The sequence below is a fragment of the Bombina bombina genome, chromosome 7 (assembly GCF_027579735.1).
Source record: "Bombina bombina isolate aBomBom1 chromosome 7, aBomBom1.pri, whole genome shotgun sequence".
NCBI classification, from domain to species: domain Eukaryota; kingdom Metazoa; phylum Chordata; class Amphibia; order Anura; family Bombinatoridae; genus Bombina; species Bombina bombina.
In genome coordinates, this window is record NC_069505.1 from 283,612,178 (window position 1) to 283,624,445 (window position 12,268).

A 12,268-nucleotide genomic window follows, 5' to 3' on the forward strand; every position below is an offset into this window, starting at 1 on the left:
TTATCTAAGTAGGGGCTCAGATATCCCTCAGGCATCCCAATTCTGGAGCCGAATATCTTGCCCAAAAATATCAATGGAAATGGTCAATTCCCTAAATGCACCAATTACCGAATCAGAGATAAACAAAACAATTGTGGATCTTGCTAATAACAAATCACCCGGACCAGACGGTCTCCCAAACGAATTTTATAAAATTCTGAACTCTGAGATTTCCCCCTACCTCAACAATTTATATAACAGTATGTATATCAAAGGTGACCAGGTGGCCGCCTCTTTCTCTTCATCTAATACTGTCTTAATTTTGAAGGGAGGGAAAGATCCCTCCCTCAAAGAATCATATAGGCCCATAGCTCTCCTGAATGGAGACTATAAGATTTTCTGTTCTATTCTTGCCGAACGCCTACAAGCACCACTCACCATGGTAATACACCCTGATCAGGCGGGGTTTCTTAGGGGCCGAAACTCCTCAGCTAAAATCAGAGAGGCCATGCTTGTCACGGAGTATTTTGGAAAATTGGAGATGTCGGAGGGAGGGGGGGAGGGGGTGACACCTGACTTGGCTATTGTTTCGATCGATGCAGAGAAAGCATTTGACTCGATACATTTTGACCATCTTTTTTCATCTCTAACAAATTTTGGCTTCAAGGGTAAATTTCTTGAATTTATTATGAATCTCTATAAAGAACCACACGCCACCCTGATTGTCAATTCTATAGCTTCTTCACAGATAACTCTTGAAAGAGGAACGCGCCAGGGGTGTCCCCTGTCCCCCCTTCTCTTCGACATCTCAATTGAACCACTAGCAATTATGATTAGGCAACAACTTCCAGGTACTAAGGTGGGGAAGCAAGCTATAAAAATTGCCCTATACGCGGATGATCTTTTGTTATACCTTTCAGACACCAAATCCAGCATCCCTAAATTGCTAAACATCACTACCCAGTTTGGGTCTTTCTCGGGCTATAAGATCAATGAAACAAAATCAGAACTGCTATGGCTGAGACAAAACAAAGACTCTCCTCATGATATCCCCTTTACTGTCTCTAAAACATCTCTTAAATACCTTGGAATCTTAATTTCTTCATCTCAGGGAGACATGTATAATCTTAATTTCTCCCCGATTTTTGTAATGATCAGGGAGAAACTTAAAAACTGGCAATCTCTTCCGCTGTCTTTATCCGGACGGATCGCCTTATTTAAAATGATTTTGCTCCCAAAACTCCTATATGTGCTTCAGAACGTTCCATTAACTCTCTTGGAGAAAGACATCCGATGCCTTAATGGCTCACTCAGCAAATTTCTCTGGCAGGAAAAAAGACCCAGAATATCTTTAAACAAACTTTTTTTACCAAAAGAGAGTGGTGGCCTTGCACTGCCAGATATTCGATCCTACAATTATGCCTTTTTAGCTCGTGTGGTGGCCGACTGGATATCCCAGAGCAACTATGTCACGAATCAGCCCCTAGAAGAGAATATGTGCAGCCCGTATCAGTTGATAGCGCTGGCTCACTGCACACCAAAACAACTACCAGGCAGAATCAAAAGATTCAAATCTATCTTTAATCCACTAAGGGCCTGGTGGAGAATAGGCAACCTACTATCTCTAAATGGGAAAATCTCTCATTATCTCCCAATACAGGGAAATCCGAAATTCCCCGCAGGAGTTAGTTCAGGAATCTTTAGGAAGTGGCAAGACTTAGGCCTGAGTAGGGTCACACAACTCTGGGACTCAGAAAGGAACATTGTCAAATCCTTCGACGAGTTAAAAGCAGAGTTCCACATCAATAACAAGGAATTCTTTGCATTCCTACAAGTTAGACATTTCCTACTCGAACTAGTGAAGGAGACAGGCAGGAACTGGAGTATGGGAAAACTGGAAGGCTGGATCACTCTGTTTAAAAACGGCATTAGGTCCATCTCCCCATGTTATCAGCTACTTAAATCAGGTAAGGGCGATGTAGAGCTAGAGAAAATTACTGCTTTATGGAATAAGCTACTACCACAACTAACTATTGATACAAAAATCATTCAAAGCTCAATTTGCAAAGTGGCCCAGGTCTCTCTCTCAGCTACATGGCGCGAGATGCACATTAAACTTCTCCACAATGCATACTTCACCCCCAAAAAAGGCGACAAAATCCACTATGCTAGTTTTAATAAATGTCCAAAGTGCTCATTCCCCGCAGCAGACATAATACATATGATTTGGAGTTGCCCCAGAATAAGACACCTCTGGTATAAATTGGAGTACTGGATCAACAAAACCCTCAGGATCTCCCATCCGGGTCTTACACAGTCACTGATTGTTTTTGGTCATGGGGATCATAACCCAGAGGACAAATTGATATTTTTATCTATCTTGGCAACTAGATATCTTATCTTTAAAAGATGGAAGATGAGGGCAATACCATCTATCCCAGAGATAAAGAATTGCTTGAAAAAAACAATGCCTTTTAGAACAAAGGGATACCAACTTAGACAATGATCTAGATATCAGACGATTCTTTAGCAAATGGTCTGCTTTCATCAAGTCACTACAAGACACAGAAATGCACGACCTTATATTCCCCTTTAGGAATTCGGAACTGGTCCTCCTGGGTGCTTGGTAAAGATTGGAGTGGGTTCTGACGCGGGAGGGGTGGTTTTTTTTTTCTTTTTTTCTCTCCTTCCCTTTTGTCATGTTTTGTTTTGTGTTTATTAATTAATATAAAAAGACCCCAGTTTAGTGTACAAACTTTATGTTGAGAGGACCATCAATTTATTAAGATAAAACTAATCAATTGCTTTAAACTGTTTTTTGAGGTTCCCTGAAATATGGTTTACCTGGCCCTGCGTGGCATAAAAAGGTTGAATTTATTTTGATTGTACACTCTGCTGGATTTAAATAAACATTTAAAAAAAAAATAAAAAAAAAAAATTACATGCTCTATCTGAATCATGAAAGTTTATTTTGGCCTAGACTGTCCCTTTAAAGTTCATTTTACTCATTTAGTGCACAACTCTGCGTTGTTGGTATGTATATATAGATAGAGATATATAGATATATATCCTCTCCCGTGTACACGGGCCAAAATCCCAATCCACTTGGATCCCCTCTACCTCCTTTGCCGCTGCTCAAAATTTTTTTTTTCTGTAGTGCAGCGGTCCCACCCGTTTACACCCCCTCTGCTGTCTGCATTCTCTTGCAATGTTTATATGAAAAAGCAAGAATCTAAGTTTAGGAGCCGGCCATTTTTGGTTCAGCACCCTGGGTAGCGCTTGCTGATTGGTGTCTAAATGTAACCACCAATCAGCAAAGGCTACCCAGGGTGCTGAACCAAAAATGGGCCGGCTCCTAAGCTTAGATTGCTGCTTTTTTTTTCAAATAAAGTTCACAAGAGAACGAAGAAAAGTGATGAGTAAATTAGGAAGTGACGTAAAATTGCTGCTCTGTCTGAATCATGAAAGAAAACAAATTGGGTTTAGTGTCCCTTTAAATGAACTTGTGTAATATTGAACACCCACAATCGCTGCATCTGCCTGTACTTTAGAGTGTACACAGCCTGTAAATAAATGTGCGTTTGTCAGAGGATGTGGTTATTTAAGGGTAACGTTGCTCTGTTCTCGTAGAAATCCTGGTGCTAGGTACAGGAGACCGGGTGGAGAGGTTGGATCCCAACATCCTGAAGTTCATGAGGCAGAAAGGTCTGGCAGTGGAAGTACAAGACACGGTGAGTAGTGGTGAAGTTATATGGCACTCAAAGAACCAGAAAAGTTCCATAAGTACTATTGCTTGCGTGTTTAATCCCGGCAAAGGGTTAGGCAGCACTGCTCGGGGTAGCTGAGAACATCTGATGAGCCATGTGCTTTGCCACAAAGAAAACCAAGAGAACAAAGTAAACATGTTAAAGGTACTGTTTACTTGATTTTTATTTTGTTTAACCATTCAACACTCTTCATCAGGCAGGGGAATCGCAGATAAAACAATTTTTTTAGCGATCCCCTGCACTACAGGTCAGGGATCTGTTAATGGTCTGGTGGGTGGCACTACCAGGCTTCATGGGAATGCTGGTGACGTCACTACGTATGCATATGGTGATGTCACAAGGGGGGAAGAACCAGGAAGCTCAGTGTAGCTGCTAGGGAGATGAAGGGGCTCTTCATAGCAGCTACAAACATCCAAGACCCCTCATTTGAAAGAGATTTGCCTGGTCTTGGGGCAGTAAAATCATTTAAATAAAAGTAAAAATAAGACACACAGGGATTATAGTTTATATGCAGAATGAAAAAACAAAAACTATTATGTCTAGAGACCCCTAATAAAGTTTATTTTATAGTAGACCTGACCCTCCTATATAGACAAAATTCATATATATTTTTTCTAAGAGTCAGGTGATCAATGTGCAAGATAAAAAGTGCTTTTATTTCTTTACTGCACAATGGGCCCTCTAATCTATATTATATCTCCCAAAAGCTTGTATGGGCCCCTGTTTCACATGAGGCTGCCCTTGGTAACAATTTACAGTAACAGCAGTGGTCACTAGGTCATTTTCAATATTATTTACTAAAATCTATGCACAAATTATACACACACATATATATTTTTACAGGTTGTGCTGTAGCTATCTCATATGCCATGGAATATAAATATAATAATGGTGTGTTGTGAATCTGCTAGGCCTGCTGAAAAAAAACCCCAATATATCCTTTGTGCGAGTTACTCACTGAAATTAGACTTCCAATAATGTTTAAATGTAGGTGGCAAAAAAAAGCTCAACATTTGGTGTAAAAAAGGCTTGGCAATGAAAGGGTTAGAAACTTTATAACATCTAATTCCCTGTAGGCTGCCTCTTATCTCAGTGCTTTTTATTAGCTTTTCATAGCCAGACAATGCTAGTTCATGTGTGCCATATAGATAACATTGTACTCACTGTCGTGGAGTTATTTATGAGTCAGCAGTGATTGGCTAAAATGCAAGTCTGTCAAAAGAACTGAAATAAAGGGACAGTCTGCAGAGGCTTAGATACAAGTTAATCACAGAGGTAAAAAGTATATTAATATAACAGTGTTGGTTTTGCAAAACTAGGGAATGGGTAATAAAGGGATTATCTATCTTTTTCAGCCATACACATTTTCAAAATTTTAATCAGCAAAATGAAAAGTCTTATATTGTATGTAAAATTGTAGGTGCCCTGGCTTAGCAGATTTCTTTAAAGGTCAAAAGTAAAATGTGCACGTTAATATTTAAATAGAAGCATTTGTGTTATACACTCCAAATCAGTGCACGTATGCTGAGGGCCTCTGCATCAGTATTCAAGTCCTACTCACTTGTTAGAGAGTCAACAGTGGCTTGTGTGACACAAATTAAAGGGACATGAAACCCAAAAATGTTCTTTCATGATTTAGGTAGAACAGACAATTTTAAACAACTTTCCAATTTACTTCTATTATCACGTTTGATTCATTCTCTTGTTATCATTTATTGAAGGAGCATCAATGCACTACTGATTTCTAACTGAACACATGGGTGAGCAAATGACAATTGGTGTATATATAAGCAGCTACCAATCAGCAGCTAGAACCTACTAGGTTCTTTGCTGCTCCTGATCTTACCTAGGTAAACTTTTCAGCAAAGCATAACAAGAGAAGGAAGCAAATTAAATAACAGAAGTAAATTTAATTTGTGTTTAAAATTGTATACTCTTTCTGAATCATGAAAGAAAAATGTAGTTTATGTCCCTTTAAGTCCTCATAGGCACAATACACAGCACTGGCAGCTCTCTGGTGCACTCACAGCATATGTACATATGCCACTGGAAAACAGGAATACGTTTTACTAGAAGCATTTGTGCTGATAAAAGTATATTGCACACATGCTTGTATTAAAAACTGACATGCAGGTTTCGCTTTTTATATATTTAGGCACGTGCCACACAGGTACAACTAATAAACTTAATTGGGCAACCTTGGTTATGTAATATAACCTCACAATCATTGTGGTATTACAGTTTTAGATGATGTGATTATGTCACTTTGGGTTTTGCAATTTATTTACATACTGTACGTCTCTACAAATGTAACAAACATGCACAGGATATAGATATCTAGAATGTAATTATATTAGAGGTTTACATTTAAAACGTGTTTATTCACAAGATGCGATTGTGGGGTTTATAAAATAGTTTTGAGATGTTAGAGGAACCTCTTTGGGAGCGCTTTTTATGTAACGCCACTTGGTTCGATTTGTGTTTTGCCAACCAAGAAAGTAGAATGTTACTCCTCAAACTCATGTGATTGGTCACATGATGTTTTCTGATGAACTAACACATAACTGATTGGTTAAAAAGGTGCCCGATTGGGCTGAAAGCTATACGTGTATTTTGAATGTTTATTGCTATTACGCATGAATGAAAGATGTTTTAATTATTGGCTCTATTTCAGTAGTGTTATTAACTTAGTCTGTGTAAAACTATAATTATATACTTTGAAATATAATTACAAGTTCTTAAACTATACATTTATAATAGAGATATTTTTAATTAGAAGAGTCCGGTGATAGGATATGAACAATGTCAATTATGTTTAACACTTGATGGGCTGCAATATGCATAAGTACCAGCCAGGGGCTTGATATAGTCGTCATTACACCTGATGAAGAGGTTTGTCCTTGACCATCTGCCAGACGTTAAAGGGACATAAAACCCAAAGTTTTTATTTCATGATTCAGATAGATCATATAATTTTAAAGGGACACTGAACCTAAAAAAATTTTCTTTCATGATTCAGATAGAGCAGCAACTTTCTAATTTACCCTGGACATCACTTGTTTATTGGTGGGTGAATTTATCCACCACTCAGCAAGAACAACCCAGGTTGTTAACCATAAATGGGCCAGCATCTAAACTTACATTTTTACTTTTCAAATAAAGATATCAAGAGAAGGAAGAACATTTGATAATAGGAGTAAATTAGAATGTTGCTTAATATGTCATGCTCTATCAATCATAACAGAAAACATTTGGGTTCAGTGTCCCTTTAAGCAACTTTCCAATTTACTTCTATTATCATATTCTTCATTTTCTTGTTGAAAAGCAAGGCTGTAAGTTCAGGAGCGTGCACGTGTCTGCAGCACTATATGGCAACAGTTTTGTAACAATGTTATACATTAGCAAGAGCACTATTTCCTGTCATGTAGTGCTTCAGGCACGTGCACGCTACCTACCTATCTCTCTAACAAAGAATAACATGAGAATGAAGCAAATTTGATAATAGAGCATAACATTTAAAAAAAAAGTTTCCAATTTACCTCTGTCTGAATCATTAAAGGGACATGAAACCGCAAAAATTTCTTTCATGATTCATATAGAGAATGCAATTTAAAACAACCTTTCAATATACTCCTATTATCTAATTTGATTCATTCTCTTGATATCTTTTGTTGAAAAGCATATCTAGATAGGCTTAGTAGCTGCTGATTAGTGGATGCAGATATATGCCTCATGTGATTGGTTGGTTCACCCCTGTGCATTGCTATTTCTTCAACAAAGGATATCTAAAGAATTAAGCAAGTTACATAATAGAAGTAAATTGGAATGTTTAAAATTGTATTCTCTGTCTGGATCATGAAATACATTTATGGGGTTTAAAGTCTCTTTAAATACATTTTTGGGTTTCATGTTCCTTAAGTCTTAACTGGGCAAGTGTTTTGATTTTATTTTGTGCTGGGAAATAAACATTGTTTAAGCTTTGCCAATAGGGTGGTAGCCTATAGCAATGTTCTCACAATAGGATGGTAGCCTATAGCAATGTTCTCACAATAGGATGGTAGCCTATAGCAATGTTCTCACAATAGGATGGTAGCCTATAGCAATGTTCTCACAATAGGATGGTAGCCTATAGCAATGTTCTCACAATAGGATGGTAGCCTATAGCAATGTTCTCACAATAGGATGGTAGCCAATAGCAATGTTCTCACAATAGGATGGTAGCCTATAGCAATGTTCTCACAATAGGATGGTAGCCTATAGCAATGTTCTCACAATAGGATGGTAGCCTATAGCAATGTTCTCACAATAGGATGGTAGCCTATAGCAATGTTCTCACAATAGGATGGTAGCCTATAGCATTATTCTCACAATAGGATGGTAGCCTATAGCATTATTCTCACAATAGGATGGTAGCCTATAGCAATGTTCTCACAATAGGATGGTAGCCTATAGCAATGTTCTCACAATAGGATGGTAGCCAATAGCAATGTTCTCACAATAGGATGGTAGCCTATAGCAATGTTCTCACAATAGGATGGTAGCCTATAGCAATGTTCTCACAATAGGATGGTAGCCTATAGCAATGTTCTCACAATAGGATGGTAGCCTATAGCATTATTCTCACAATAGGATGGTAGCCTATAGCATTATTCTCACAATAGGATGGTAGCCTATAGCATTGTTCTCACAATAGGATGGTAGCCTATAGCATTATTCTCACAATAGGATGGTAGCCTATAGCAATGTTCTCACAATAGGATGGTAGCCTATAGCATTATTCTCACAATAGGATGGTAGCCTATAGCATTGTTCTCACAATAGGATGGTAGCCTATAGCAATGTTCTCACAATAGGATGGTAGCCTATAGCAATGTTCTCACAATAGGATGGTAGCCTATAGCAATGTTCTCACAATAGGATGGTAGCCTATAACAATGTTCTCACAATAGGATGGTAGCCTATAGCAATGTTCTCACAATAGGATGGTAGCCTATAGCATTATTCTCACAATAGGATGGTAGCCTATAGCATTATTCTCACAATAGGATGGTAGCCTATAGCAATGTTCTCACAATAGGTGGTAGCTTATAGCAATGTTCTCACAATAGGTGGTAGCCTATAGCAATGTTCTCACAATAGGTGGTAGCTTATAGCAATGTTCTCACAATAGGATGGTAGCCTATAGCAATGTTCTCACAATAGGATGGTAGCCTATAGCAATGTTCTCACAATAGGATGGTAGCCTATAGCAATGTTCTCACAATAGGATGGTAGCCTATAGCAATGTTCTCACAATAGGATGGTAGCCTATAGCAATGTTCTCACAATAGGATGGTAGCCTATAGCAATGTTCTCACAATAGGATGGTAGCCTATAGCAATGTTCTCACAATAGGATGGTAGCCAATAGCAATGTTCTCACAATAGGATGGTAGCCTATAGCAATGTTCTCACAATAGGATGGTAGCCTATAGCAATGTTCTCACAATAGGATGGTAGCCTATAGCAATGTTCTCACAATAGGATGGTAGCCTATAGCAATGTTCTCACAATAGGATGGTAGCCTATAGCATTATTCTCACAATAGGATGGTAGCCTATAGCATTATTCTCACAATAGGATGGTAGCCTATAGCAATGTTCTCACAATAGGATGGTAGCCTATAGCAATGTTCTCACAATAGGATGGTAGCCAATAGCAATGTTCTCACAATAGGATGGTAGCCTATAGCAATGTTCTCACAATAGGATGGTAGCCTATAGCAATGTTCTCACAATAGGATGGTAGCCTATAGCAATGTTCTCACAATAGGATGGTAGCCTATAGCATTATTCTCACAATAGGATGGTAGCCTATAGCATTATTCTCACAATAGGATGGTAGCCTATAGCATTGTTCTCACAATAGGATGGTAGCCTATAGCATTATTCTCACAATAGGATGGTAGCCTATAGCAATGTTCTCACAATAGGATGGTAGCCTATAGCATTATTCTCACAATAGGATGGTAGCCTATAGCATTGTTCTCACAATAGGATGGTAGCCTATAGCAATGTTCTCACAATAGGATGGTAGCCTATAGCAATGTTCTCACAATAGGATGGTAGCCTATAGCAATGTTCTCACAATAGGATGGTAGCCTATAACAATGTTCTCACAATAGGATGGTAGCCTATAGCAATGTTCTCACAATAGGATGGTAGCCTATAGCATTATTCTCACAATAGGATGGTAGCCTATAGCATTATTCTCACAATAGGATGGTAGCCTATAGCAATGTTCTCACAATAGGTGGTAGCTTATAGCAATGTTCTCACAATAGGTGGTAGCCTATAGCAATGTTCTCACAATAGGTGGTAGCTTATAGCAATGTTCTCACAATAGGATGGTAGCCTATAGCAATGTTCTCACAATAGGATGGTAGCCTATAGCAATGTTCTCACAATAGGATGGTAGCTTATAGCAATGTTCTCACAATAGGATGGTAGCCTATAGCAATGTTCTCACAATAGGATGGTAGCCTATAGCAATGTTCTCACAATAGGATGGTAGCTTATAGCAATGTTCTCACAATAGGATGGTAGCTTATAGCAATGTTCTCACAATAGGATGGTAGCTTATAGCAATGTTCTCACAATAGGATGGTAGCCTATAGCAATGTTCTCACAATAGGTGGTAGCTTATAGCAATGTTCTCACAATAGGTGGTAGCCTATAGCAATGTTCTCACAATAGGTGGTAGCTTATAGCAATGTTCTCACAATAGGATGGTAGCTTATAGCAATGTTCTCACAATAGGATGGTAGCTTATAGCAATGTTCTCACAATAGGATGGTAGCTTATAGCAATGTTCTCACAATAGGATGGTAGCCTATAGCAATGTTCTCACAATAGGTGGTAGCTTATAGCAATGTTCTCACAATAGGTGGTAGCCTATAGCAATGTTCTCACAATAGGTGGTAGCTTATAGCAATGTTCTCACAATAGGATGGTAGCTTATAGCAATGTTCTCACAATAGGATGGTAGCTTATAGCAATGTTCTCACAATAGGATGGTAGCTTATAGCAATGTTCTCACAATAGGATGGTAGCTTATAGCAATGTTCTCACAATAGGATGGTAGCCTATAGCAATCTTCTCACAATAGGATGGTAGCCTATAGCAATGTTCTCACAATAGGATGGTAGCCTATAGCAATCTTCTCACAATAGGTGGTAGCTTATAGCAATGTTCTCACAATAGGGGGTAGCTTATAGCAATGTTCTCACAATAGGTGGTAGCTTATAGCAATGTTCTCACAATAGGGGGTAGCTTATAGCAATGTTCTCACAATAGGTGGTAGCTTATAGCAATGTTCTCACAATAGGTGGTAGCTTATAGCAATGTTCTCACAATAGGTGGTAGCCTATAGCAATGTTCTCACTTTATCTTTTTACTGTAATGTTAAGCAAATACATTATTGGATCTGTTTTTTTTTTTTTTTGGTATATAAATTTTAGTATGGTTACCTAGGTAACAGATAGCAGCAATAAATCCTTTTTCTCTTTTAGAGTTTGCTGCCGTTAGTTTATTTCTTGCTAAACACATAAAAGGCCTGATTAACACTTGCCTTACTCTCTCTCTAGGCAAATGCTTGTGCTACATTTAACTTCTTAACCAGTGAACGACGGCTCACAGCAGCAGGACTCATTCCTCCCACACACGCAGAGAAGGACCATGGGTAACTCACACAGTGACAACCTGAGTTCCTCCTATTGACGGCAGAAGACTATTTCACAGACCCTACAGGATTGACGTGTGCTTATGATGGACGATAAACACCTTTAAACACAGGCTTGCATTGTGCGAATGTACTGAAAGCTTCATCTTCGTGTAAATAAAAGACACTGGTTATTTAACTGTTTTATTATAAAAATGTTAACAAGCCTCTGGGGCCCCAGGACAACAGGCAGACATATAAGACAGCAGTTTGCTTAGAACGTGTGCAGTCATTGGCAGCATGAACAGTCGCAGTGGGAGGTGTCAGCATCAGCTGATTTAATGGCAGAAGGTGCAATGGCAGGTGTCAGCTTTAGTACAATCAATACAGTCTCTTCTCATACCTAGAGTAAAGATAAGCAAATAGTGACTTGATGGCAACAAGATAAGGTCCCAGCAAGTACACAAGATCTGAGGACCCCCTCTCCCCCACAGCCAGCACACAAGATCTGAGGACCCCCTCTCCCCCACAGCCAGCACACAAGATCTGAGGACCCCCTCAGCCAGTACTCACGAGTGAAGCCCATGGACGCCTCCTTCAACTTGTGCAGACATCGTCCTCTTCTCAAACTTCAGTTCCCCAGAATACATCATGGACCTGCACAGAGCAGACATTCAGACAATATGGTTGTAGGATACAAATCCGTTTAACCCTCCATTCATTATCTCACTAATTTATAAACAGATTCTACATCCTGTACCAAGTGAGAGCAGCAGCCGTCGTCAGTTACAGGGGTTTTAGCATTTGGAGAATTCTTCACTCAAA

The 12,268-nt window shown here is 38.9% G+C and overlaps 2 protein-coding genes across 6 annotated transcripts in view; one reads left to right on the forward strand and one right to left on the reverse strand.

Annotated features, from left to right (window-relative positions):
- Positions 1–11,642, forward strand: part of NDUFAF3 (NADH:ubiquinone oxidoreductase complex assembly factor 3) — a 34,404-nt gene extending 22,762 nt beyond the window's left edge. For all 4 annotated transcript variants that reach the window (XM_053720799.1, XM_053720801.1, XM_053720800.1 and 1 more), the window contains exons 5-6: positions 3,610–3,710; positions 11,370–11,642. In XM_053720799.1, coding sequence (XP_053576774.1) covers positions 3,610–3,710; positions 11,370–11,468 — 200 coding nt within the window. In that variant the 3' untranslated portion in view covers positions 11,469–11,642. The remainder of the gene's footprint in view (positions 1–3,609; positions 3,711–11,369) is intronic.
- IMPDH2 (inosine monophosphate dehydrogenase 2) overlaps positions 11,635–12,268 on the reverse strand; it is a 37,030-nt gene continuing 36,396 nt past the window's right edge. For both annotated transcript variants that reach the window (XM_053720798.1, XM_053720797.1), the window contains 2 exons: positions 12,017–12,100; positions 11,635–11,846 (listed from right to left, as the gene is read on the reverse strand). In XM_053720798.1, the coding sequence (XP_053576773.1) occupies positions 11,825–11,846; positions 12,017–12,100 (106 nt within the window). In that variant the 3' untranslated portion in view covers positions 11,635–11,824. The remainder of the gene's footprint in view (positions 11,847–12,016; positions 12,101–12,268) is intronic.